Genomic DNA, 26658 nt, shown 5'->3' with positions numbered 1-26658 from the left:
CCTGGCAGCCCAGCAGTAGCACTGAACACCCTCTGAGTCCTCCAGGTTCTCTGGTAAGAAAGGCTGCTTCCACTGTCTTCTGCCCACCACCTCCTTGGCCTTACCAAGCAGCTGCTGCTGCTGGAAAAAAACACCCACAGGCTCACCACACTTTAGTCTTAGCATTTACTTCCCCCACATTACATTCTCAGAGCTATCTGCGTTGATGCTCAACAGAAGACGCCGGCATTCCTTTAATGAAAAAGCTGGCAGAACTGCCTGGGAAGAGGACAGGCCACAGGGGCCCAGAGTGATGTGCGAGCAGAGCACAGACAGCGGCAGGGCAGCCAGCTGGCCCACTGCCAGGGCAGCAGCTTCCAGAGCAGGTGCCTGAACCCTTCACATGGGTGGGGGCAAGGCTTGCACCTCCTCCAGGCACTCGTCGTAAGCCTCCTGGTACTCCTCATGGGGCTTGACCATGATCACGCAGGTGGGACGCTTGGAGCCAGCGGCAGCACCCAGGTCCTGTGGGGGAGGGAGGGAAAAAAAAAGGGCTGTGTGGGAAAAAGGCTGCATGACCTGTATGCCAGGGAGTCACAAACCCCTGACCAGCCCACAGACACGTGCTGTTTGGTCCATGTTACACCATCATTTCAACTCTGCCAGCTTTCAAGCATGGTCTGGCAACACTGGGCCTACACAGCCACAAAGCAAGCATGAATGGGCTTCCGCCCCACGGAGCCTGCCTCTCTAGGCTGGGTCAGTGTTCTGGTCCCTGCGTGAGGATAAGGCCAACCACAGGTCCCTTGAGCAGCCCCCTCTCCCCCAAGTACTGCAACCACCTGACAGGGCTGATAGAGAGAGGCACAGCATCTTCACTGACAGGGCACGTCCACGCACACCTACTTTTTCATTCCCACGGTCCATAGGGTGGGAATTCCCAGTTTCCGAGGAGTCTGAACCAGGAACCAGCCAAGCCAAAGGTCCATCAGTGTCTGTCTCAACTCCCAAGCTTGCACTCTTTCCCACTGTGGCCTGCTCCCACAGAACCCCTCCTCCAGTGCTCCCCAAGATCAGGAAGGGGGGCTCATATGTTCTTACCGTCTTAGAGGGAATATAGACGTAGGGCAAATTCCGGTCCTCACACATAACTGGGAGATGGCAGTATACCTCAATGGGCAATGTGTCCCCTGCCAAAACCATGATCCTGAATTGAGAGAAATACTGTCACTTCTAACTTGCCCATTCCCTCTTTCAGTCCAATGTGGTACCTGTGGACTGGGCCTCCAAATAGGGATGGACAAGATGGCCCCAGCCGTCATGGACTCCAGGTGTGAATCTCCTGCTTTCCGAGAGTGCGTGCAAATGTGTTTGGCGAGCACTTCCTCTGGGGAGGTAATGCCTTTAGTTTCTGGCAAATAAGTAAATGTCACACAGTGTGACAAGTGAGATTCCACTGGGACAAGTGAGGTACGGGAGTGACACCAAGGAGTTCAGAGCTCAGCTCTCCTAGGAGAATGAAAAAAGGAACCAGGAGGGGACACTAGATCAGAAAGCTGAATGAAGGTGTCAGGCAGCCTGTGGCAGAGCTCTGGAGGTGGAGGGAAGCGTTTGAGACAGAATCAGAATGGCAGCACATACCCAGGAGCTGGCTGAGGGGGGCCTGGGGTGGCTCTGGAATCCTGGATAGGGATGAGGCCAGAGACCCTGGCAGGGGCCTCAAGTGCCAGGCTGGGAAGCATGAGCGTGGTCCAAGAAGGACAGGGAACTAATGAAGGCTTGCCAGAGAACCCTCAGGTAGGACTCATAGCTGGCAAGGTATCAGGGCTCTGGGACAAGGGCCTTGGGAGTCCTGAAGACACCAAGGAAAAGCGTTCTCTCAGGGTAGGTGGGCGGCAAACTCAAGTAAAGAGCTCTTAGTTCAAAGTACTGCGGCCCACACTCCTAGTTTTCCTTTGGTCTTCCAGGCTCTCCTCCACCAGCACCCATTCCTTGGAGGGGCCATTCAGTGCTGGTGCTGTCCTCACACGCTGATCCCTGACCGACCTGAGCCTCAGCCACGGCGTCAGATGCCATCTGTGTGCTGATAACTCCCAAATTTGTTCTTTCCTGCCTGGCCTCTCCCTTCCAGGCCCCAAATCTGTGCAGCCATCTGCCTATTTGACAGTTCTGCTGGGGGCGGGGCAGAGGGGGGTCACCTGCCAAAAAAGCACCTTAAGAACTAGTCTAGAGGGATCCCTGGGTGGTGCAGCGGTTTGGCGCCTGCCTTTGGCCCAGGACGCGATCCTGGAGACCCGGGATTGAATCCCACATCAGGCTCCCTGCATGGAGCCTGCTTCTCCCTCTGCCTGTGTCTCTGCCTCTCTCTCTCTCTCTCTCTGTGAGTATCATAAAAAAAAAAAAAAAAAAAAAAAAAAACACAAATTCACCATGGCTCACAAAGGCCACGGGAGGGTAATACTTCTGTCCACCACTCTCCCAGGTCAGATTTACTGCAGAGCATCGCACACACAAACACACACATACCCGGCACCAGCACTATTTTTCTCTCAAGCACCCCAACAGAAAAAGCACTGAGAGGCTTTATCTTGTTCTAAAAAGCGCTTACTGGGATCCCTGGGTGGCTCAGCGGTTTAGCGCCTGCCTTTGGCCCAGGGCACGATCCTGGAGTCCCGGGATCGAGTCCCGCATCAGACTCCCTGCGTGGAGCCTGCTTCTCCCTCTGCCTGTGTCTCTGCTTCTCTCTCTCTCTCTTTCTGTGTGTCTCTCATGAATGAATAAATAAAAATCTTTTTAAAAAATAAATAAAAATGAAAAGCGCTTACTGTCTGGCCTGAGAGGGAGAAAGATGTAATGAAGTCAATTCTCATCGCACCCTGCACATCCCCTCACAGTTGTCTCAGGACCTTTGATTTTGTGCGTCTTTGGTTAAAGTCACTGTCTCCCTATAGCACCGTGCCTGAAAAGTCTACGAGTGAGTGAGGCTGGGCTCTACCCGACGTGAGCTGGCTGATTCCCTTCCCTTCCCTTCCCTTCCCCGGATCTCACTGTCCCGGTGGGGCTCCTCCCAGCTCTTGGAAGTGACGCGATGCTGTCTGCCGGCGGGCAGTACCGGAGGGAGCTCACCGACTGCCTGATCACCTCGTGTCCCGGGGGCGGGCCGCCAAGCATTGGAGATGCCCATGCGACCACCCAGAAATGCAAAGTCCGGCAGGAGGGGGGCCTTACCCTTTCTCGCCTTTGTTGATAAACTTCTGTACCTCCTTCACCCCGCGCCGAATCTGTTTCTGCTTCACGGCTGCAACGACAGAAGAGTCAGCCGGAGGCCGGGGAGCCTCGGCCCGCCCCCGCGCCACCACCGGCCACCGCGCCGGCCACACCTTTCTTGATGCACTTGTAGAGCTTCCGCGTGAGACGGCGAGAGGCCAGTGGCTGCGCGATGGGATTCAGGTTCACCAGCAGCTCGTGGTAAGTGCGCTCCCCGAGGCACGCCTCCGCCTGAGCCTCCGGCGCGTCGGGATCCGCCTTTATTTTGGTCATCGCGGCGGCCACGGAAACCGGCTCCCCGCGCGGCAAACCCACGTGGCCCGGGCCTCAGGAATCACTTCCGGGTCGTCCGGTACTGCGGGAAGCGGCCGTACCTTAGCCAACGAGGAAACGACGTCTCCGACTCCAACCAATCGTCGTCCCGCGGCGCTTTAAACGCGGACCGCGGAGGGGCGGGGCCTCGGCTGGGGGCGGGGCCTCGGCTGGGGGGCGGGGCCCGGGCGGGCGGGAAGGGACGCGGACGCGGGCTTAGGCCGGGGGAGAGCTCCGCGTCGCCGGCTCCGGGGGTGGTGGAGGGGGCGGGGTCTGCGGGGCGTAACCACGCCCGAGGGGACCGGACCCCCGCGAGGGGCGGGGCCTGCGAAAGGGAAGAAAGTGGGTTCCTGGGCTCCTCGGAGTCTGGTCCTCCCGCGGTCCGGGCGGAGCCGGGCGCTGCAGAGGCCCCCGCGCTAGCACGATGCCTCGCTCGTTCTCCCCGTCGCCCCGCTCCCTGGGCGTGTCTCCGCTCAGTCGGCCGCCCGCTCGGAAGTCACCCGGGACCGACTCCCCCGCCCCCTTCCCTGAAACTGCGGTCCCCGTCGACCTCCACGGACTTCCCCTCCCCCTTTGTTTCCTCCCGGTTCCTACGGCTGCCCGGCCGTGACCCCGGCGGGGCGCGTGGGGGGAGAGCGAGCGCCCCCTCCCCCGGGGCCCCTGGGCGCGCCGGCCCGGAGGCTGGGACCTGGGGCGCGGTGGGCGGCGGCTCTGCAGCTATCCTCAGGGCGTCGGGGGACGCGGACGCTGGGCTGGGGGCGGGCCCACCTGGGGTGATCTGGCCTTCCCGCTGACCTCCCCCGCTTCCTGGAACGCCGGCTGGATGGTAATTCGACGATTGCTACAGATTGATTGCCGTGGATCAGGAGGCGGTAGGCCGGAAACTGGTAAGGTAGCAGAATAGGCCGGTAAGTGGAACTTTGGAAGTGTCAGGTGACCCGTGGGAGCACAGGTTAGTTAAGCCAACTTAAAAAATTAAACTTTTCACTCTGTCACCAAGTGTAGTCATTCAATAAAAATCAAGTCAATTTTAAAAATTATTTGTTTATTTATTTATTTGACAGAGAGGGCACAAGAAGGGATAGCACGAGAGGGAGAACCAGGCTTCCATTGAGCAGGGAGCCCAGGACCCCCCCCCGCCGGGATCATGACCTGAGCCAAAGGCAGCCACTTCACCGACTGAGCCACTCAGGTGGCAAGGTCAGTTTTTTGTATTTTCCATTAGAATAGCAAAAATCAAGATGCCGGCCATCCTAACCTTAGACCCCAAGCAGTTTTCATAAATAGAAACATAAATCAGTTGAACAATGAAAATATGTTATATAAACAATGAAAAAATAGTTTGAAAGTAAGCAAAATGGTACGCACAACATAACAGGATAATGATCTTTTATAAATGTTTTCACTTTGGAGTTTCTTGAGAAAAGATAGCCCCTGCCTGAAGCTTTGCGGCCGGTACTTTCCTGCCTACGACTCTGCTGTACCCCTGTAGGTCCAGTAGTAGCAATTCTTGCCTTCCTGGGGAAGCCGTCCTGAAGCTGTGAGAGCTGCTCCGTGGGCTTCCCTGAACACAGAACTGCAGGGCTCTGAAGGGTGCTTTTCCTTTCTTTTTTTTAAACCTTTTTTCAAAGGCTGAATTTATTTATTCATGAGAGAGACAGAGAGAGGCAGAGGGAGAAGCAGGCTCCCTGTGGGGAACCCCACGCGGGACTCATCCCAGGACCCTGAGATCACACTGAGCCAGAGGCAGACGCTCAACCACTGAGCCACCAGGCATTCCCCACCCCCACCCCCGCCCCCGCCTTTTTTTTTTTTTTTTTAAGATTAATTTATTTGACGGAGAGAGAGAGCATGAGTGAGCAGAAGCAGGCAGAGAGGAAGAGGGAGAAGCAGGTTCCCCACTGAGCAGAGAGCCTAAAGTGGGGCTCCATCCCAGGATTCTGGGATCATGAAAGATCAGATGCTTAACTAGGCCGCCCAGGTGCCCCTGAAAGGTGCTCTTCTAGTCTTGTCTCTGAGTGGTGTTCCTGTCAACTTTTAAAGCCTTGTAGGACCCCCCCCCCATAAAGTGTCAGGTCACAGAGGGGCCAAGTACTGCCACATGTATGCATGGGACAGGATGGACTGCGTCCTTATGGAGAATTTCATCCTCAAAAAACCTGATTCCAATAAATGTGTTGACCAAAGTCTCAGTTGTTGAAAGCCTCTCAGTTCTGATTGGCAGGAGGAAGGAAGTAAACGTTTATGCACCAAGTACATTACTCGGGGTATTTCATCCGTTGCTCACAAAGAATGCCTTTATTACTCACCATTTTTTTTTTTTATATTTTTTTTTATTACTCACCATTTATGGAGGCCCACGGAGTAAATAGCTCTGTCCAGCTCACACAGAGCTACATCTCAATCCAGGTCCACTTGTCTGCAAGCTTACACTCTGCTTGTGTCGTGTGATATGTCCTCAGTAAACTACATCACGCATTTTTAAAAAAGATTTTATTTATTTATTCATGAAAGACACAGAGACATAGGCAGAGGGAGAAGCAGGCTTCCTTCCAGGAGTCTGATACGGGGGTCCATCCCAGGACCCCAGGATCATGCCCTGAGCTGAAGGCAGATGCTCAACCACTGAGCCACCGAGGCGTCCTTACACGTGCATTTTTAAAGCCCAGCTCAGACCTCTAGGCTGGATCTGAAGTGGCATATGTGACTTAACTGATTTTTTTCGAATGGCTACTTGAGCTCACTTGAAGCAGTGTAGACTGAGTGAGACCATCTGGCTATGCCTAATGGACCAGGGCTCTGAAGAACAAGCAACCTTTGTTAACTCATTTAAACTCTAGGCTTCAGCACTTTGTCTAATAAAGTGAGAAAGTTTGACCCAGATGGACTAAAGTCCCATCGTCTGAAATGTTGGGGAGGTTGTTGTTGTTTGTTTTTTTTGTTTGTTTGTTTTTTAGTTCTGATAAAATTCCCATCCCATGCTGGTTGCCTATTTAAAGTGTACAAATCGATGTTTTTTGTATAGTTAGTGAATCGTGCAGACATCACCACAGTCAATTCGAAGATATGTTCATCCCTTCAATAAAAACCCCTGCATCCTGTGGCTATCACCCTCTGACCCCCACAGCCTCCCCAGCCCTAAGCAACCCCTAATTTAATTTCTGTTTCTATAGAAAGTAGTGTCCCTGTCCCGGACATTCCATCAAATGGGAATCATTGAGTACATCACGTTTTCAAGGTCCATCCATGTTGTCAGCATGTCTATTATTACATCGCATTCTGTTACATGGGTTTTCTGCATTTTATCCATTCATTAATGAATGATTGGATTGTTTCTACCTTTTGGCTACTGGGAATAGGGCTGCTACTTTTCATGTGGGCATATGTTTTCAATTCTCTTGGGTATACACCTAGCACTAGCATTCTTGGCTCTCTTTAGCTTTTTGGGGGGGAACCATCAGGCTGTTTCCCAAAGCGGCTGTACTGTTTTATGCTCCTAGCCACAAAGTACCAGCATTCCAATTTCCCCGCCTTCTTACCAACACTTGATGTTATCTGACATTTTTATTGTAGTAATTCCAGTCCTTGTGAAATTGAACCTGGCTGTGGTTTTAATTTGCATTTCCCTGATGGCTAATGATCCTGAGCAACCTTCCTTGCAGTAAGCTATTTGCATTCCTTTGGAGAAATGTCTACTCAGATCCTTTGCTCCTTTATTTATTTATAAATATTTTATTTATTTATTCATGAGAGACACAGAGAGAGGCAGAGACACAGGCAGAGGGACAAGAAGGCTCTCTGATGCAGGACTTGATCTCAGGACCCCATGATCACACCCTGAGCCGAAGGCCATCTCTCAACCACTGAGTCACCCAGGTGCCCTGAGGATGACTTTTTTAATTGACCTTTTATTTATCAGGCTGGATGCTTACTTTGGGACCTGACGTTCAAGTAAAAGATAACAACATAGTAGATATAGCTGACACAATTTATTGGAACTCTGCTTTAGTTTTATAGGCCAGGATCTCAGTCCTAGTATGGTCAGTATCTGTCAAGATGATTGAGGGAAACCTACATCCCAGCCTGGTTTTCTTAGTGACGGGTTGGTGTCTCCCCAGAAACAAAGCTTGAGATTTTGGGGCCAGATGCTAAGAGAGGCAGTAAGTAGGATTCTGGAGGTTGGACCCTTCCTCAGAAACAACTGTTTGGGATCTGGGACCTTAGAAAAGTCAGCGTGGCTCTTGAGAAGGACACGTTTCTTTAGGGTCTGGATTTGGGCTTTGGAATTTGAAATGTGATATTTTAAAGGTGATAATGTTAAAAAATTTTTTTCAGGTGGCTGAAGAGTTAAACATTCTTCCTAATTCCTATTCCTTCCATTTAAACTCTCCAGAGGGGGGCGCCTGGGCGGTAAGCATCTGCCTTTGGCTCAGGTCAAGATACTGGGGTCCTGGGATGGAGCCACAGGTCTGGCTGCTTCTCCCTCTTCCTCCACACCCCCCCCCCCCCACTTGGTGCATGCAAGCTCTCTCTCTATCAAATAAATAAAACCTTAAAAAAAAAAAAAAAACTCTTTGGAAGTATTCACTATTAAGTTTTTTATGTACACATGTGTACATGTGTTTGTTTATGTATGTTAAATAATATAATGTAGGGGCACCTGCCTGGCTCAGTCGGTAGAGAATAGGACTCTTGATCTCAAGGTCATGAGTTCCAGCCCCATGTTGGGCATAGAGTTAATTTTTTTAAATTAAATAAATAATAAAATAACATGAATTCTCTTTTTAAAATAACAATATGCTATACTGTTCTGGCAGTTTATTTCCACTTGTTAATGTATCTTGGGAAATGTTTCTATGTCCACCGTAGAGATAATTCTTATTCTTTTAATATCTCCATCACATCACAGTGTGTGGATTTCCATACTTTATTTCAGCAGTCCCTACCAATGGACTTTTGTTTTTATTATTACTTTTTAAGGTTTTACTTTTATTTGTTTGAGAGGGAGCTAGAGCACGAGATACAACAGAGGGAAAGGGAGAGATGCCTCAGTGGCTCAGCGGTTGAGTGTCTGCCTCCGCTCAGGTTGTGGTCCTGGGGTCCTGGAATCGAGTCCCCCATCAGGCTCCCTGCGTGGAGCCTGCTTCCCTCTGTCTCTGCCTCTCTCTCTCATGAGTAAATAAATAAAAATCTTAAAAAAAAAAAAACAAAATCCACAACAACAACAAAGGGTGAGGGAAAAGCAGACTTCCCACTGAGCACAGGGCCTGATGTGGGGATGTGGGGCTGGAACCCCGGAATCGTGACCTGAGGCAAAGGCAGATGCTTAACACACTGAGTCACCCAGGCATCCCCTTTAGTTTGTTTTTTTTAGTGTTTTTACTATTTTGAGTGAGTTTGCAATGAATATCATACCTTTGGTACTTTTGTGAGTCTGTCCAGGATAAATTCCTAACATTTACAATCTTTTTTTTTTTTTTTAATTATTTATTTATTTATTTATTATAGTCACAGAGAGAGAGAGGGGCAGAGACACAGGCAGAGGGAGAAGCAGGCTCCATGCACCGGGAGCCCGACGTGGGATTCGATCCCGGGTCTCCAGGATCGCGCCCTGGGCCAAAGGCAGGCGCCAAACCGCTGCGCCACCCAGGGATCCCTAACATTTACAATCTTGATATCTGCAATATTATCCGGTTATTATCTAAAGAGGCACGATTTACAATTGCTCTGAATGGTGTCTCGCCAGCCCTTGCCAAGACAGGATTTTAGCAACTTTTTTGAGAGGGAAGAAGGTTGGTGGTGATCCAGTAGGGACAAATGGTGTCTTGTTTTCATTTGCATTTCTTTAGTTCTCAGGGAAGCTGGAGATTTCATATTTCTATAGCTCATTTGTGTTCTATTCTTGTCCACTTTTTCTATAAGGTTGTCTCTTACCGCTTTAGAAAAGCTTTTAGTGCTTTAAGGAAAGTTTTTAGTGCTTTTGTGGTGTCAGTGTTTATATGAAAATGTTTGATCCATCAGGTTTAATATGATGTTAGGAACAAAAGAGAGCTCCAGCTTGACTTTCTTCCAGATGGCTGAGCTATTGTCCTGATACCATTTACTGAATTCTTACACTTGCCATGCGTTCATTTAAAATATCTCCGTTGTCTACAAGGCTCTAATATGTTTTTGGGCACTACTAAACTGTTTTGATGGTTGTAATAATGTTTGCTCATTGTCTTTAATCTGTTTTTGAACTATTTTTGGTATCTACTGGGGCTTTGGCAGTTCACTAGTTTAAAACCAAGCCTGGGGAAAGGCTAGATATGGGGAGAGAGGGAGGGTCTGGGAATCAAACAGGTCAGGGTTTGAATCCCAGGTAGACAGTTTATCAGCTTTTTACCCCTGGGCAAATTGTTTAACCTTACTGTGCTTCTGGGTTTTTTTGTTTGTTTTGTTTTGTCTTTAAAATCAGATAAAGATTGAATGAGATACTTGGATGAGGAAAGCCCCCAGGCTGCTGACAGGTTTCTGCTGGCTGTCTGGAGGTTCCCTTCTGGGGCTGAGCTATAGAGGGCCAGGCTGAGGAAATCCGTAGGACCTATCTGCACCCCCAGTCCGCCAGCTACAGGAACTCCCTGGCAGGTTGGCCCTGTGTCTGTCAGCAGGACCTGCTCAGCCCTCTCCCCCAATCTACTCTTCTGAGGGACAGCTGTCCCTGTAGATTTGAAGGGTGGTCGAGGTGTGGGTGGGTGGGTCATGGACAGAGTGTGGACATCTAGCTTGGGGGATCCATGTACTTGCATGCAGGTCCCTCATTTTAAGAGCAGGGAGAGGGGGTTGGGGGTTCCATCTGTATTGTCCTGCACCCGCCCAATATGAGGGGTGAGCCTCCCTCATTTCTCCTTTTTCTCTCCAGGATAGATTGCCAGAAGAGGGGGGCAGGGCTGCGGGGAGTGGCAGGGAGTGGGATGTATTCATCTGGTCAGCAAGCAGAGACTGGGAACAGACTGGGTATAATAGTTTTCTAGGGCTCCCCTAATAACGTACCACAAACCAGGGGGCGCTTAAAACAGCACTAATTTTATTCTAGAGATGAGAAGTCTGAAAGCAAAGTATCAGCAGGGGCAGGCTCTCTCTGAAAGCTCTAGAGGAACATCTGTTCCATGCTTTTCTCTTAGCTTCTAGAATTGCCGCCAGGCCCTGGTGTGCCTTGGCTTGTAGACGTGTCACTCCCACCTCTGCCTCCATCCTCACAGGGCGTTCTTGCTGTACCTCTGCCTTCCCATGGTGTTTTCCTCTTCTGCTAAGAACACGGGTCAGATGGGATTAGGACCCATCCTAACAATCTCTTCTTGACTTGATTGCATCTGTAGAGGTCCTATTTCTTCTCCTTCTCTCCTCTCGTCCCCCTTCCCTTTCCCCTCTCCTCCTCCTTCCTCCCTCCTCTCTTTTCCCCTTTTCTCTCCTCCCCTCTCCTCCCCTCCCCCTCCTTCCTCTTTCCTCCCCCCTCCCCTTTTCCCTCCCTCCTCTCCCCCCCTCCCCTCTCCTCCCTCCTCTCTCCTTTCCTCTCCTTTCTCTCCTTCCCTCTCCTTTCTCTCCTCTCCTCTCTTCTCCCTCCTCCTCCTCCCCTCTCCCCTTTTCCTCTCCTCTCTCCTTTCCTTTCTCCTCTCCTCTCTTTTCCTTTCCTTTCCTTTCCTTTCCTTTCCTTTCCTTTCCTTTCCTTTCCTTTCCTTTCCTTTCCTCTTCCTCTTCCTCTTCCTCTTCCTCTTCCTTTCCTGTTCCCTTTTCCTTTCCAGATTTTTATTTAGAGGCACCTGGGTGGCTCAGTCAGTTAAGTGTCTGACTCTTGATTTGGGCTCAGGTCATGATCGAGCCCTGCATAGCCAGGAGTTGGCTTCTTTTTCCCTCTGCCCCTCCCCCACACATGTGTGCTCTCTCATTCTCTCTAAAATAAATAAATAAATACATAAATTAAAAAGATTTTATTTGAGAGAGAGAGCATGAGCAGGGGGGAGGGGCATGACCTGGGCTGTGGGCTGTGGCTCCTGCTGGTGGTGGGGAAGGGGTGGCTGCTGAGGCTGTCATCCACCCCTAAGCTCTAATCAGAACCTGAAGCAGGCTTGACTCCAGGCCACCAACACTGGTCAAAAGTGTGCTTTTCTCCGGGCGCCCGGGTGGCTCAGTGATTGAGCATCTGCCTTCACCTCAGGTCATGATCCTGGGGTTCTGGGATCCAGTCCATCAGGGTCCCTGCAGGGAGCCTGCTTCTCCCTCTGTGTCTCTTGCTTTTCTCTGTGTCTCTCATAAATAAGTAAAATAATTTTTTTAATAAAACTGTGCTTTTCTCAGATAGGTCTTTTTTTTTTTTTTTGGTCCAGGGCTGCCTGGAGGAAGAGGTAGGGTTGGGGAGGGGTGTCACCCTGTTTCAGTTCTTTTTTCTTTTCTTTCTTTCTTTTTTTTTTTTTTTTTGAGATATTACTTATTTACTCATGAGAGACAGAGAAAGAGGCAGAGACAAAGGCAGAGTTCTGGAGAAGCAGGCTCCCTGTGGGGAGCCTGATGTGAGACTCAATCCCAGGACCACGGCATCACATCCTGAGCCAAAGGCAGATAGACACTCAACCACTGAACCACCCAGGCATCCTGTCTCCCTGTTTCAGTTCTGACTCTCACTTCCACCATCCTGGTGCCTCTGGGTGTCACTTGGGGTGGTTCTCCTCCGTGGCCTCCTGCAGCCTGTCCTGGGCTGCACTTCTTTCTCACCAAGGCCTTCATCTGCCATGGGCTTTGCACACTTCCAGAATTTCTCCTCTGCTGGAGACTCTTCTCTGGAGTTTACTCTCCTGTTTTGGTAAAGCTTGGTGGGCTGTAACTGGGTGTGTTGGAGGGTACCAAACCTGCTCCCTTTGCATGGCACCATGCTGCCACCCACAGCTTAATAGAATTCTGGAGCATGAGCTCATGGGCACATCTTCTGTTCTTGTGCCCTTTTAACACGGCCTCCTGGCATCAACATTGGCATGCCTGCCAGACTGCAGGCCATGGAGTGAGTTCTGTTCCGTAAATAGCTGATCCCCAAGCAGCACTGTCCTGGGCTCCACCTGCAGTCCACAGCTAGGGCCAGGCCAGGGGCTAGAAGGGCTGAACAGCTGGAGTTCTTGGAGCCATCAGTGACAGGGCACTTGGCAAACCTTCAGGAGTAGAGGGGTTGCTGAGGAGGTTTTGGATCTCAGATCTCATCTTGGACTTTGCATTAATTCTAGAAAATGTACTGAGCACCTGGAGTGTGTCAAAGTCTGTGCCAGGCATTGGAGAGAGTGATAGTGAACTAGAGTGAAACAGTCCTTGCCTCCCCAGAGGTTCCTAAGAGCTGGGAGAAGGTAGAACTGGAACCTGGGAAGGGATCTGGGAGACAGGGCTCCCTACTGAGACCTGCTGGGTGTGGTGGGTGGGGAGCTGGGGATGCCTGGAGGTGAGGAACTGGGAGGGGGGTGGTGAGGCAGGGCCCTTTGGGATGGCCACCCTCAGTGCTCACTGCAGCCTTGCTCTTTGCTGGGATCTGTTGTGTTATAACAGAAAGCTCCAGAAGGGCATACCTGGCAGGGAGTCAATGCTCAGAAAAAACTGGAGTGAATGAACTTTATTGGTTTTGTCTCAAGCTTACTGGAGAGGAAGGCATTGCAGGAGCTTAAATTGGGGAGCAAGTGCACCTGGCTGGCTCAGTTGGAAAAGCATGGGACTCTTGATCTTGGGGTTGTGAGTTTGAGCCCCACATGGGGGGTACAGTTTACTGAAAAAAAAAAAAATAAACAGGGGCACCTGGCTGCTCAGTTGAAAGAGCATGGATGGGACTCTTGATCTGGGGGGTCCTAAGTTTGAATCCATGTTGGGCATAGTGATTACTTAAAACCCTTTTGTGGTTGTTTGTTTCAACCACAAAAAAGGGTGCCTGGATAGCTCAGTTGGGTGAGCAACCAACTCTTGATTTCATTCAGCTCAGGTCATGATTTCAGGGTTGTGAGATCAAGCCCCATGTCAGGCTCTGCTTAGCATGGAGTCTGCTTGAGATTCTCTCTTCCTCCCTTGCTCCCTCCCTCTCTCTCTCTCTCTCTCTCTCGCTCTCAAATAAATAAAATCTTTAAAAATACATAAACCAAACAAAATAATAAAATAAACTGGGGAGTAAGCCAGATAGCTTTGTGCATGTGGAAGATCATTCGGCCACCATGGGAAAAGAGGGGAGTGGGCAATGGAGCCTGGGGCAGGAGAAGAAAAATGAGGGTGAGGGATCTACTTCAGAGACCGGTTGAGCCATGAGGGGAGCCCAGGGTGGTGGCCATGAGGCTGGAGCTTAGAGAATCCATGTGAGCAATATGTAGGAGCAGCAGGACTTTGAGCCTGGGCGTGGGGGTGGGGAAGAGGGCAAATGGGGTAGACAGAATTTCTAGAGTGGGCCCTGAGAGAGGTCCTGCCCTAATTCCCAGGACCTGGGAGTCCACTGGGCTATCACTCCTGTGAGTATGTGGCACTGTCATGGATTATCCAGGTTGGAAAGCATAGCACTTCCCTGGCTGGTGGCAGTGGGGCAATCAGAGAGATTAGTTGCTGGCTGTGAACACAGGAGCCCTGTGCAAGGACTGAAGAGCAGCTGCAAGGAACCAATGGTACCTGGCTGACAGGAAGGGAGACCCCAATCCAGGGGGTTCCCACAAGGCCCTGAATCCTTCCAACAACCGGAATAAGCTTGAAGAGCAGCCCGATCAGCATCAGGTGAGATCACAGCAGGTGGGAACTCTGACTTTGCCTCCTTGTAAAGCACTGGGCAGAGACCCCAGCGGTGCACCATCCATACTGCGCTACTCTGGTCTGCAGGGGAAGGAATGGACATGGTTTTAAGGCACGAGGCAGTCCTATATCACAACAGCAATAGAAAGTGAACAGGATGGGGCAGCCCAGGTGGCTCAAGCGGTTTAGCGCCGCCTTCAGCCCAGGGCGTGATCCTGGAGACTCGGGATTGAGTCCCACGTCAGGCTCCCTGCATGGAGCCTGCTTCTCCCTCTGCCTCTCTCTCTCTGTATCTCTCCCTCTCTCTAATAAATAAATAAAATCTTTAAAAAAAAAAAAAAAAGTGAACAGGAGAGGATCCCTGGGTAGCTCAACGGTTTAGTGCATGCCTTCTGCCCAGGTGTGACCCTGGAGTCCCGGGATCGAGTCCCACATCGGGCCTCTTGCATGGAGCCTGCTTCTCCTTCTGTCTGGCTCTGCCTCTCTCTCTCTCTATCATGAATAAACAAAATAAATAAATAAATAAATAAATAAATAAATAAATAAATAAATAAATAAAACCTTAAAAAAAAAGCGAACAGGGACATGCCAGGTTTCTGGATACATTCACTGAATTGGAAACAGAGGTGGAGGGCAGGGCAGGACAGGCTGGCAGAGAAAGAGGTCTGGGAGGACTTGCCTCGTCAGGTTATGGGGATAATGGAGAAAGCATTGGAAAGTATTTCTAATCCTGTGGAACTCACACACTGGTCTCAGCTGCATGTGCAGGGAGACCTAGAGACTTGGGTCCCAGATAGAGGGGATGTGGTGGGGAGAACCGAGGCCTGTCCCAGCGTCATTGATTCCCTAAGGTGTATCAGGATGGAGGAAGCAGGTAATACCTGCTGGGTGCAGGTGCAGCCCTGCTGCATCCCCCGAGACTGGAGTCTGTCCAGGGGGCTGGTCCTATCCCTCTCTGGCCTCCACCCCCCTGGGGTGTGCACCTACCCCAGCGGCAGCAAACTGGGAATTGCCAGGACTCTGCTGTGACCGTCTCTGGCTTGTAAACTGTTATGACCCTGTTTGGTTGACAGCTGGTTTCTTGCTTTGCCTTTGGACTGGCCGGGGTGGTCACAGTCTTTCTCCTACAAACACTTTGGGGACCCGTCTCTGACCCCTCATCCTGTAACAGGGGGAATGGGGAGGCTCTGGGAGGCAGCAGGGACCCCCCCTCTGGAGCAAACCAGGGACGGGCTCCCCTCCCTCCTTTGGCCATTGGCTTCCAGCTGGGGATGGAGAGAGGCAGAATTTGGGGAGCAGCTGATGGTTCCCTTCCTAGTTCTGTGCTCCTTCTCCACAGACCTTGCTGAGAAAGAGCAGGAACCCCAAACTGCCAGGCTTCTGTCCGGCTCGTCTTCCTTTTCAGCATCCAAGAAGGAGGAATCTGTTCTCTTCCTTCATGAGGGACAGGGAGGAGACCAGCTGGGCTGGAGTGGAGCAGACCGGGCATCGGAGGCCGGCGGGGATGGTTGAGGGTGGCCTTCTTTGATTGGGAGACCTTGGGTGTCTCGGAATTCATTTGATTTACATCTGGGGTCAGCACATGTTTTCTGTTAAGGGCCAGATAGTAAATATTTTAGGCTTTGTGGGCGGTACACTCTCTGTTTCAGTTATCCATTATTTATAAAAACGGGCAGTGGGCTGGAATTGGCCCGAAACTATAGTTCACTGTAGTTTGCAGACCTGCATGACCGTGATGCTGCTGTGTTGGTGGCTTTCGTTGTCCCCACCATCTGCTGCTGTCATTAGCATTATCTGGAGCCTCACTGTGGAAGGTCCTGGCTACCTAAATCACTTGCTGGTGACACAGAGCCCTTAGGAGACTTTTTAAAAATAGTAGTAGGAAAAAAAAAATAGCAGTAGAATTCTTTTTTTTTTCTGGGATGCCTGGGTGGTTCATTTGGTTAAGCATTCGCTTCTTGGTTTCAGTTCAGGTCCTGATCTCAGGGTTGTGAGATTGAGCCCCACATCAGGCTCCAAACACAGTGGTGAGTCTGCTTGAGATTCTCTCTCTCCCCCACAAAGAATTTTTTCTTTTTCTTTTTTTTTAATATTGTATTTATTTATTTGAGAGAGAGAGAGAGAGAGGGAGAGAGAGAGCATGAGCAGGGGGAGGGGCAAAGGGACAGGGAGAAACAGAGTCCCTGCTGAGCAGGGAGCTAGATGCAGTGCTCTATCCCAGGACCCCAGGATCATGACTCAAGCTGAAGGCAGGTCATGCTGCCTTTTTAAAAAATATTTGAGTAAGTAATACATTGACATGGTTCAAAATTATACCAAAAAGTTGTATGGTGAAAAGTGTCTCTTCCATTCTTGTTTCAGTTTCCTATTTTTCTACCCAGAAGTAGCTAGTGAGAGGCAATTCCTAGGTTGCCTTCCATAGATAGTCTCCATCTATCTACCTACCTTCCTACCTCCCTACTTATCCCCAAATACTGTTTTTTCCCCTTTTTACAGAAGTGGTAGCAGACCATGAACAGCATTATTGCATCCTGCTTTATTCAACAAGAGATTATTCCTATGAAATTGCTTTTATTAGGATAGCATTAACAAGTTAATCAAATGGGCCGCCTGAGTGGCTCAGTTGGTTAGGCGTCTGCCTTTGGCTCAGGTCATGATACCAGGGTCCTGGGATGAAACCCTGTGTTTGGCACCCTGCTCAGCCTGAAGTCTGCTTCTCCCTCTGCCCCTCCTCTCGCCTGCTCGTGTTCTCTCCCTCACTCTCTCAAATAAATAAAACCTTAAAAAAATGTTTACAGGATGTTTGACTTCATCATGATCTCGACTCTTCCTATTCAGAAACACGAAGCCCTTTGCGTTTGCTTACATGTTTTATGTGCTCAGCATTTCCTGCATTCTTCATCTGTTTCTTGTATATTCATTAAGTGTATTCCTAGGTGTTTTATATCCTTTCTTCCTTTGTATCTTCTGATTCTTGTTGACATGCTAAAACCACCTTGCTGAATTCTCTTATTTATTTAGAATGGTGTTTTGGGTTTTCCACATATGTAATCATATGATCTCCAAATTACCTACCTACTCATTTCCTACCTTTTACACCTCTACCTTCTTTCTCTTGTCAATTGCATTAGCTGTTCCTCCAGAAAAGGTTAAAGAATAAATGGGGGATCCCTGGGTGGCGCAGCGGTTTAGCGCCTGCCTTTGGCCCAGGGCGCGATCCTGGAGACCCGGGATCGAATCCCACATCGGGCTCCCGGTGCATGGAGCCTGCTTCTCCCTCTGCCTGTGTCTCTGCCAATCTCTCTCTCTCTCTCTATCATAAATAAATTAAAAAAAAAAAAAAGAATAAATGGAATAAGGTATTGTTTCATACTTTAATGAAAAATGCTTCAGGAAGATGACATTTGGATTGTTTTTAGAAATGTTTATCTTGGGACGGTTGGGTGGCTCAGCGGTTGAGCCTCTGCCTTGGCTCAGGGCGTGATCTCCGGGTCCTGGGATGGAGTCCTACATCGGGCTCCCTGCAAGAAGCCTGCTTCTCCCTCTGCCTCTGTCTCTGCCTCTCTCTCTGTGTCTCTTGTGGATGGATAAGTAAAATCTTCTTTTTTAAAAAAGAAATGTTTACCTTACTCTATTTTGTCAAGAATGTTTATTGAAAATGTATGTTGAAATTTGGGACGCCTGGGTGGCTCTGGTAGGAGCATCTGCCTTGGGCTCAGGGTGTGATCCCAGGTTCTGGGATAGAGTCCACCATCAGGCTCCCTGCAGGAAGCCTGCTTCTCCCTCTGCCTATATCTCTGCCTCTCTGTCTCTCTGAATGAAAATAAAATCTTAAAAAAAAAAGACTACTTTCCCCCCTCATTTTTCCTATTAATATTATCATTATATTAACAGAGTTCCTAATATTAAACCATCCTTAGCTTTCTTCTTCTTCTTCTTTTAATTATTTTATTTATTCATGAGTGACAGAGAGAGAGAGGCAGAGACACAGACAGAGGGAGAAGCAGGCTCCATGCAGGGAGCCTGACGTGCGTGGGACTTGAACCCCGGGTCTCCAGGATCATGCCCTGGGCTAAAGGCGGTGCTAAACCGCTGAGCCACCCAGGCTGCCCTCTTTTTTTTTTTTTTTAAATAGGCTCCATGCCCAACATGAGTTCAAACTCAAGACCCTGAGATTAAGACCTGAGCTGAGATCAACAGTTGGTTGCTCAACCTACTGAGCCACTAGACACCCCTACTTACTAGCATTCTTGCATCAGTATTCATAACTGAGTTCAGTCTGTGGTTTTCTTGTATTGGGCAAGTCAAGTCTGATGTCTGAGTTGACCTCCATGCAGAGGTGTGGAGGCTGCCCTGGGACCTGCGAACCTGGAGCTTGTGATAAAGAGCAGGACTGGAGAGAGAGAGATTGTTGAGTCTCTCACATATAGGCGGTATCTGTGGTAAAAAACAAAACAAAACAAAACAAAACAAAACAAAACAAAACATGGATGAACCTGGAAGCAAAAGTAACCAGACACCAAAGGCTACATATATGATTTCATTTATTAAAAATGTCCAGAACATGTAAACCTAGAGAGACAGAAAGTAGATTAGTGGCTGCAGGGGCTGGGGTTGGGGCGGGTGGGGATGGGAACGACTGCTCAGGGGTAAGAGGTTTCGTTTTTTAGGGGAAGTGAACGTTCTGAACTTCAATTGTGGTGACCAGTTGCTCAACTCTCTGAATATGCTAGAACCATGGACTTGTACATTTTCACCAGGTGGATTTTATGGTATGTCGATCATAACCCGATTAGAATGTGGGGGGAGGAAAAAAAGAACTGGGAGGTGGCTAGACTATGTAAGGGAAATTTGGAAACTGCAATGAGGACGCTGCGCTCACCCTGGGTCAGGCCTGGAAGCCCCCGTGGGAGGCTAGTTCCCAGCTTTGTGGCAAAACGGAGGAATGTTAACTAGAGCCATTCTAGGCGTCATTCTTCATTCTTCGTTGCCGGAAGTAGTTCTGACCCAACCGTCAAAGGGAGGGCCAGTCTTAGAGCAAGCACTTCCCCAGGAGGAAAAGGTTTACCGGCAGGACGGGCCGGGAACGTGGGTGGGCCGGGCCGGAGAGCCTAGGCCAGCGGCGGCGGGCGGGGCGAGTGCTGGGGCTGCACAGGGGCCCGTTCTGGAAAGGCAGAGGCACAAGGACCGGCCGAGTTCAACGAGGGGGGCCTGGGGGTGGCAGGACTAAGATGCTGGGGTCCGGGTGGATGAGAGCTGCGGCTGGGAGAAATGGGGGAGCATGTGGTCCCGGAGATCTAGCCCGCGTCGCAGCAGGCCAGCGAAGTCTCCGCGGGACCCGGGCAGGAACCGAGGGCTGGTGCGGCCGCCGCAGCCCCGAGCCGCCCCCGCTCCTCGCCTGGGGCCCGAGCCCCTGCGCATGCCCAGAGCGCCCGGCGGGCGGGCCGGAAGTGGGCGGGCCCGGCGGCGGCGCAGGGCGGGGCGGGGCGGGGCGCGGCCGGGCGGCGCGGCGGGCGCGGCGGGTGCCCTCCGGGAGGGACCCGGCTTAGGTGAGGAAGGTGGGAAGCTCTTCCAAGCAGGTGAAGGGTTGCACTTACAACGTGATCCAGAAGCCATCGAGATAAGGCGGGGCTCCAGCCACTGGAGGATGAGGATCCTGGGGATCGATGAGGACACTAGGAGAAGGCGACAGGTGAGGCGTCACCTGCACAAAGTACTGAGTCCGGCGAGGGTCTCGGTGGGCAGGTGTTGCGGGCGGAGGTGTGAAGACTGGAAACTTGAGCTAGGGAGACTGGTGATGAAGTCCCCAGCTCTACGGCAGGCGCTGGATGTTCACGCTACAGTCGTTGGAGTGCTGGCCCGGTTTTCTTTCTTTTCTTTTTTTTTAAGATGTTATTTATTCATTCATGAGAGATACAGAGAGGCAGAGACAGAGGCCGAGGGAGAAGCAGGCTCCCTGCGGGCAGCTTGATGCAGGACTGACTCCCGGGACCCCAGGATCACGCCTTGAGCCAAAGGCAGACCCTCAACCACTGAGCCACCCAAGTGCCCCGGCCTGCTTTTCAAATGAAGAATATTGAATATTCCCCCAAGGGGAAATTACTTGTTCTGAATTCCAGAGTTGAGATGCTGGGTGGGAGGCAGGATTTGAGTTGAGCACCCTGATTCCAAAGCCAAATCCAAATCCAAAGTTTAAGGGATGGGTAAATGGCCTAGAACAGAACTGACAAATATTACCCATACAGGATGAGATGGTAAATACTGTATTTTCTGTCTCCTGGGCCAAGAGACATTTCATTATGTAGCTAAGTTCATAATATAAGAAGATGGAAAGGGGTGTCGGCTGACTCAGTCTGTAGAGCACATGGCTCCTGATGTCAGGATGGTGAATTTGAGCCCCACATTGGGCATAGAGATTACTTAAAAAGGGGGGGTGGAAGAATATTAAAAAAAAAGAGATGAAACATTTTTCCAAATGCTTATTGACAAATCTTTATTTACAGACACTGACTTTGAAATTCACAGAATTAAAAAAAAAAGAAATTCATAGAATTTATGTCATGAAATACTATTTTGTTTTTTTTAATCTTTTTTTTTTAAGTTTTATTTATTCATGAGAGACAGAGAGAGAGAGAGAGAGAGAGGCAGAGACACAGGCAGTGGGAGAATCAGGCTCCATGCAGGGAGCCCGACATGGGACTTGATCCCGGATCTCCAGGATCAGGCCCTGGGCTAAGGCAGTGCTAAACCACTGAGCCACCGGGCTGCCCCTGTTTTTTTTTTTTTTTTTAAAGATTTTATTTATTTATTCATGAGAGACAGAGAGAGAGAGGCAGAGACACAGGCAGAGGGAGAAGCAGGCTCCCTGTGGGGGCAGCCCAATGTGGGACTCGATCCCTGGACCCCGGGGTCACCCCCAAGCCGAAGGCAGCCACTCAGCCACTGAGGGTCCCCGCCCCGCCAGTGCCCTTGGAAAGAGAAGTTAAGACCAGCGTTTCCAGCACCAGTGCTGGAGACTCCTCAGTCCTAGTACCCCCACCCCGCCTCCTTAGGCCCCTGAGGTCCTGCCTGCTCTGGCCTCGAGGAGGGAACCGATGTGGCTGCCAGGGCTGTGGCCTCCGGCGCCACTGTCCACGCCCAGGAGCTAGCTGGCTTTGCCTTGCCCTCGGCTGCGGCTGTGGACAGAGAAGGGAGGTGGGAGGTGCCAAGAAGAGGGTACCAGGCTGTGGCTTCCTGTCTCTGGGTGGAGACAGGCGGGGGTTCTGGGTGCATGTCTGTCCTGTGTCTTATTGCCTCTGGCTGCCTGGGCTCAGAGCAGCTCCAGGAGTGCCCAGAGGATACCATCCCAAGAGAGGCCTGGGTTCCAGGCCTAGTGCCACAGGCCACCTCTAGACTGCACATTTGTGTCCTCCCCCTGTTCGTATGTTGAAATCCTTACCCCCAATGTGATGGCATTTGGAAGTGGGGCCTTTCAGGGGGGCAGTTAGATCATCAGGGTGGAGCCTCCCACCCTGTGAGGATGCAGGGAGAAGACAGCCAGCACCCCCCCCACCAGGAAGCGCGGGGGGGGGGGGGGCAGGGGGCAGGCGCCTTGATCTTGGGCTTCCAGCCTCTAGAACTGTGAGAAGTACATTTCTGTGGTTATAAGCTGCCTCATCTACCGTGTTTTTGTTGTAGCAGCTTGAACGGGCCGAGGCCCTTTCCTTCCATGCCCTTTAGTTTTCTTCTCTGTTCATGAGGGGCTTGGACTTGATCTTTGAAATGGATCACTTCTTGATCCTTTGCCTGCGGTTGCCAGGAATGGGCGAGCGCAGTCAGAGGCAGGTGTGGGGCGAGGGGCCTGCCTGCAGTGGTGGGTGGTTTCCTCCTTGGCCGAGGCAGACAGCATCGCCCAGGCCTTCCCTGCCAGGCCTGCCATTCAAAGCCACCACTGGGTAGCTTCTGGCCCAATTTTCCAGCTTCACTGCTCACCTGCCTCTCTGTCTGGAGTCAGGGTTGTGACTACTAGAGATACAACGTTCCGCCCACTCACCTTCCTTAATAAAAAAAAAAAATTTTTTGGCGGGTGGGGGTGGGGGGCTGGGTGGATCAGCGGTTGAGGTCTGCCTTCCACTCAGGGCGTGATCCTGGAGACCCACCATTGGGCTCCCTGCATGGAGCCTGCTTCTCCCTCTGCCTGTGTCTCTGCCTCTCTCTGTGTCTCTCATGAATAAATAAATAAAATCTTAAAAAAAAAAAAGGGTGGAGGTGCAAAAGAAGCACTGAACTCTTGATCTCTGGGTCCTGAATTCAAGCCCCATGTTACTTGTAGAGATTACTAAAAAAAAATAATAATAATAAAAAAATTAAAAATAAAAATTTTTTTTTTTTAAAGATTTGGTTTAGGGCCCCTGGGTGGCTCAGTCAGTTGAGCATCTGCCTTCGGCTCAGGTTATGAACCCAGGGTCCTGGGATCTAGCCCGAGTTGGGCTCCCTGCTAGGCCGGGAGCCTGCTTTCCCTGTCTCTCTGCCTGCTGCTCCTCGTTTGTGTGCTCTGTCAAATAAATAAATAAAATCTTTTTAAATAAATAAAATCTTTTTTTTTTTTAGAGATTTTATTTATTTATTTGAGAAAGAGCACAACCAGAAGGGAGGAGCAGAGGAAGAAGGAGAAGCAGACTCCTCATTGAGTAGGGAGCCTGATGCAAGACTCGATCCCAGGACCCTGGCATCATGACCTGAGCCAAAGGCAGACAGACACTCAACCACTAAGCCACCCAGGTGCCCTACCCCCTTTTAAAAAAAATTGATTTGTTTAAGTAATTTCTATACTCAACATGGGGCTTGAACTCATGAAGATCAAGTGTCTCACATTCTGCTGACTGAGCCAGCTGGGTCCCCCATCCTCCTTGATGTCTTCAATGCCCCTCCTTCCATGGACTGGTGCCATCACCGTCATCACTGACTTCCTGTTTCACGTGGATAAGGGGATCCCTTTGTCGTGGCACTGGCTCATCTTCCCTTTCTCAGGTGGAGCTACCTGCAGTCTTTGAACCTCCTGCACCTTCTCAGGTGCCTTTGCCGGGACCCACTCCTCCCCCATCTCTGCCCAGAGAACCCCATTCAGTGTTCCTGGTGCAGCTGGGCATGTGCTCCTCTGGGAAGCCTCATGCTTCCTACCCACCTCCCCGACTTGGGTAAGGTTAGGGTTCAGGGGCATCCCTCCCACGTGTCCTGTTCCCCAATGTACTGTTCATCCCTCCCAAAGCAGGGCCAGGGCAGGGGTGGCCTTTGACAGTGGAGACCAGCAGTTTACCCAGGACAGGTGTCTGGTGACGGTTTCCGAAAAGCAGACAGACCAAAGGAAAGCTTTCCTCTTGTGTCTCCCTTCGTCGCCACTAACACGCAGTTGCTGCAAGCCTGGCGTGAAGAGTGGACACCCAGTCTGGCCTTGCCTTCATTGTGTAAGTATCCACACTCATTTCTCAGTGTCCCTTGCGGCCAGGCGCTGTCCTTTCTGTTTGCTCCCTCTGCCAGCTGTGTGCACCTGATAAGGCCCAGAGTTGGGGGATGGTGGCGCTGCAGGATGAAGGGGCCCATGTCCTTACATGCCACATGGAGGAGAGGGCCCCTTCTCTGGCCTGAATGCCTGGCAGGGGCTGTTAATCTGTAAGACACGATCTGCCAGGCTTGAGATCCGGTGTGGTTCGTGTAGAGTGATGCCCCTCAAGTGCAAGCCCAGGAGTGGGAGACAGAGACGGAGAGGCACGATGGGGCCTGGATGGCCCTGGATGGGTGGGGCAGGTGAGGGACAGAGGGCCACCAAGGCTGGCCCCATGTTCTGGTCTGGCATGGGTAGCTAAGGAGCAGACTACACACATTCTCTGTCGCCAGCGACACAGCAGAGGGTCAGGGCTCCGGGGAATGTGGTGCGTTCAGTTTGGGACATGCTGAGATTGAGGTGCTTCAATGCTCAGGGATACTTATGCCTGAGGGTCTGTCCCTAGGGTCGCGCAGGCCTGCTGATGGCGGTGGCAGAAGCCCAGGTGTTAATAAATGAGTGAATAGGGGCGCCTGGGGGGGCTCAGTGGTTGAGCATCTGCCTTCCGGCCCAGGGCATGATCCTGGAGACCTTGGGATCAAGTCCCACATCGGGCTGCATGGAGCCTGCATGGAGCCTGCTTCTCCCTCTGCCTGTGTCTCTGCCTCTCTGTCTCTGTGTGTCTCTCATGAATAAATAAATAAAATCCTTAAAAGTGAGAGTCCAGTCCCGGGTGGGGGTTCTGGGAACCTGGTTTCCAAGGTTTGCCGGGGATTGTGAGGCCAGGCTGGGCCCCTCTGAGTAGTCCGGGAAGCTCCTGATGACAATGGGAAGGGTTAGGTCTGTACATGGGCCACATGTTCCATTAAGGCCTGATTCCAGAAGGGTGACCCAGGCAATTCTGCTGGGCCTCTGGTGGGCAGAAGCTGTCTCTGAGACTCAAGCTGGGTGCGGGGTGGCTGTTGTAAGAATGTGTCCATGGGGAGCACGGTGCCACTAGCTGGCAGAGCTTCTCCAGATTTTCCATGTTGGTTCTGAGGATTTGACTTGAGGTAGATGGTAGTAGGGGAACCCAGCAGGGGAAGGAGTTTTCTCCTAGATCTGTTGCTATGGTTGTTAGTAATCTGAGCTGCTCTCCTTCACACCTACTTCCTGCAGGGCACTATGCTGAACCCTCTGCAGATGTACCGATCCCTGCAGGAGCTCTGCTGGGCACATGTTGCCATCCCTGTTTTAAAGATGAAGAAGCCTGGGCTTCATGGAAGCCGAGTTAGGGATTGACATCTTGGATGCTTTCAATTGATGAAAATGGTTTTAGGGGCCCAGGAGCAAGATATCAGGAACTGGTGGGGGGATGGTGTCAGCTGGATGGCATCTGCTGGGGGGCAGTGAGTCTCCGCTCCTGCTGATTGTGGACCTGTGGGACTGTGGCCCAGTGCAACTTCATCTGTTTTCTTTCTTTCTTTTTTTTTTTTTCATCTATTTTCTAGAAGCAGCCGGAAATGTGACATTTTGTAGAAAGATCATGCTTTGTAAATGTTGGCAAAGAATTGTGTAAGGTGTTCAAAACATGCAATCAAGCAGGCTCAGTTGGTGAAAAATCTGCCATCGGCTCAGGTCATAATCTAGGGGTCCTGGAATAGAGGCTTGCATTGGGCTCCCTGCTCAGCTCTCTCTGTGTCTTTCAGATAAATAAATAAAACCTTTTTTAAAAAAAAAGACATTGTTTATTCATTTTGCAGATATTAGGGTGCTCACTGGAGGTGTTGGGGTGAAGGAGACAGACCTAGTGCAGAGTATCATTGAGCTCAGCATCCGTGTCTGAGAGGTGCCCTTCCTTGGAGCAGGACAGAGCACTTCCTGGAGGAAGTGGAAGTGTCGTGGATGCTGTATCAGTCAGCGAGGACTGCTGTAACAAAGCACCACAAGTGGTGCAGCATACAACAAAAATGTTTTGTCTCATGGTTCTGGAGGCCAGAAGTCCAAAAGTCAAGGTGTTGGGAGGCCCATGCTCCACCTGATGGCCCTGGGAGAGGATCTGTGCCTCTCTCCGAGCTCCTGGTGGATCCAGCACTCTTTGGTGTTCATAAGAGGTGACACAGGAGGGTTTCCTTCTCCCTTCACTCTCGGTCATGTGAAGATATGAGAAAACAGCCATCCGCAAATTAGGAAGTGGGTCCTCACCTAGAACCAGATCCGCCAGCACCCTGGGCATGCTCCTCCCTGCCTCCAGCACTGAGAAATCAGTTTGTTGTTTAAGCCACTCAGCCTGTGGCATTTTGTTAGAGTAGCCGGAGCTGACTTACACACCTGACCTGGAGACTCCCACCTCAGCCTCCTTCATCACATGGTGTTTTCCTTTTATATCTCTCTGACTCCGTGTGTCCTCTCTCAGAAGCCTCCAGTCACGTTGGATCAAGGGCCTACCCTATTCCAGCATGACCTCATCTTGTCTCGATTTTATCTGCAGAGATTCCGTTTCCAGATCAAGTCACATGCACCCTCGAACATATCTTTTAGGGGGGCTGCAATTCAATCCGCAACAGATGTGTAGAGTAGGCAGGTGAGATTTGGGGAAGAGTATTCCAGGAAGAGGAAACAGCAGGTGCAAGTCACCTCCAGAGGCAAAAGAATGTGAGTGGGTTTCAGGACAAAAGCTGAGCACAGCTAGAGTGGAGAGTGGCCATGAGATGCTGCCATGGTGGCTCCGTTGGTTAAGTGTCTGCCTTCGGCTCAGGTCATGATCCCAGGGTCTGTCCTGGGACAGAGCCCTGTGCTGTTGGGCTCCCTGCTCAGCAGAGAATCTGCTT

The 26658-nt window shown here is 50.8% G+C and overlaps 1 protein-coding gene and 3 long non-coding RNA genes across 7 annotated transcripts; 2 read left to right on the top strand and 2 right to left on the bottom strand.

Moving 5' to 3' along the window:
* Nucleotides 1–151: 151 nt before the first annotated feature.
* NHP2 (NHP2 ribonucleoprotein) lies at nt 152–4468 on the bottom strand. 2 transcript variants are annotated; one of them, XM_072840575.1, is made up of 5 exons: nt 4327–4468; nt 3360–3601; nt 3208–3277; nt 1081–1186; nt 152–504 (listed from the first exon to the last, which is right to left on the bottom strand). In XM_072840575.1, the coding sequence occupies exons 2-5, from the start codon at nt 3517–3519 to the stop codon at nt 379–381; spliced, it is 462 nt and encodes a 153-aa protein (XP_072696676.1). In that variant the 5' UTR covers nt 3520–3601; nt 4327–4468; the 3' UTR covers nt 152–378. The 2 variants fall into 2 exon arrangements, with proteins under 2 accessions (XP_072696676.1, XP_072696677.1); XM_072840576.1 differs by lacking the exons at nt 1081–1186; nt 4327–4468 and having other exon boundaries at nt 3360–3656.
* On the top strand, nt 3780–19372 carry LOC140641151 (uncharacterized). The gene is made up of 2 exons (XR_012037662.1): nt 3780–4445; nt 18999–19372. It is a non-coding gene; the product is annotated as an uncharacterized lncRNA (long non-coding RNA).
* On the bottom strand, nt 10289–19752 carry LOC140641152 (uncharacterized). 3 transcript variants are annotated; one of them, XR_012037664.1, is made up of 3 exons: nt 19211–19752; nt 18571–18765; nt 10289–10846 (listed from the first exon to the last, which is right to left on the bottom strand). It is a non-coding gene; the product is annotated as an uncharacterized lncRNA (long non-coding RNA). The 3 variants fall into 3 exon arrangements; XR_012037665.1 differs by having other exon boundaries at nt 10289–10843; XR_012037663.1 differs by lacking the exon at nt 10289–10846 and adding an exon at nt 14859–15917.
* A 65-nt stretch (nt 19753–19817) lies between these two features.
* LOC140641150 (uncharacterized) lies at nt 19818–25567 on the top strand. The gene is made up of 3 exons (XR_012037661.1): nt 19818–20020; nt 23576–23771; nt 25007–25567. It is a non-coding gene; the product is annotated as an uncharacterized lncRNA (long non-coding RNA).
* The last annotated feature ends 1091 nt before the right edge of the window (nt 25568–26658 follow it).

The sequence above is a fragment of the Canis lupus genome, chromosome 10, assembly GCF_048164855.1.
Source record: "Canis lupus baileyi chromosome 10, mCanLup2.hap1, whole genome shotgun sequence".
NCBI classification, from domain to species: Eukaryota; Metazoa; Chordata; class Mammalia; order Carnivora; family Canidae; genus Canis; species Canis lupus.
The sequence above is the reverse complement of the archived record's forward strand: the minus strand, read 5'-3'. Positions and strand labels throughout refer to the sequence as shown.

Excerpts from the sequence above, each read along its gene's own strand:
- NHP2 (XM_072840575.1), bottom strand. The coding sequence starts at position 3,519 with ATGACCAAAATAAAGGCGGATCCCGACGCGCCGGAGGCTCAGGCGGAG. Across the intron at positions 1,187-3,207 it reads ATCAACAAAGGCGAGAAAGG|GATCATGGTTTTGGCAGGGG; the intron begins GTAAGGCCCCCC and ends CTCTCAATTCAG. Across the intron at positions 505-1,080 it reads TCTATATTCCCTCTAAGACG|GACCTGGGTGCTGCCGCTGG; the intron begins GTAAGAACATAT and ends CCTCCCCCACAG.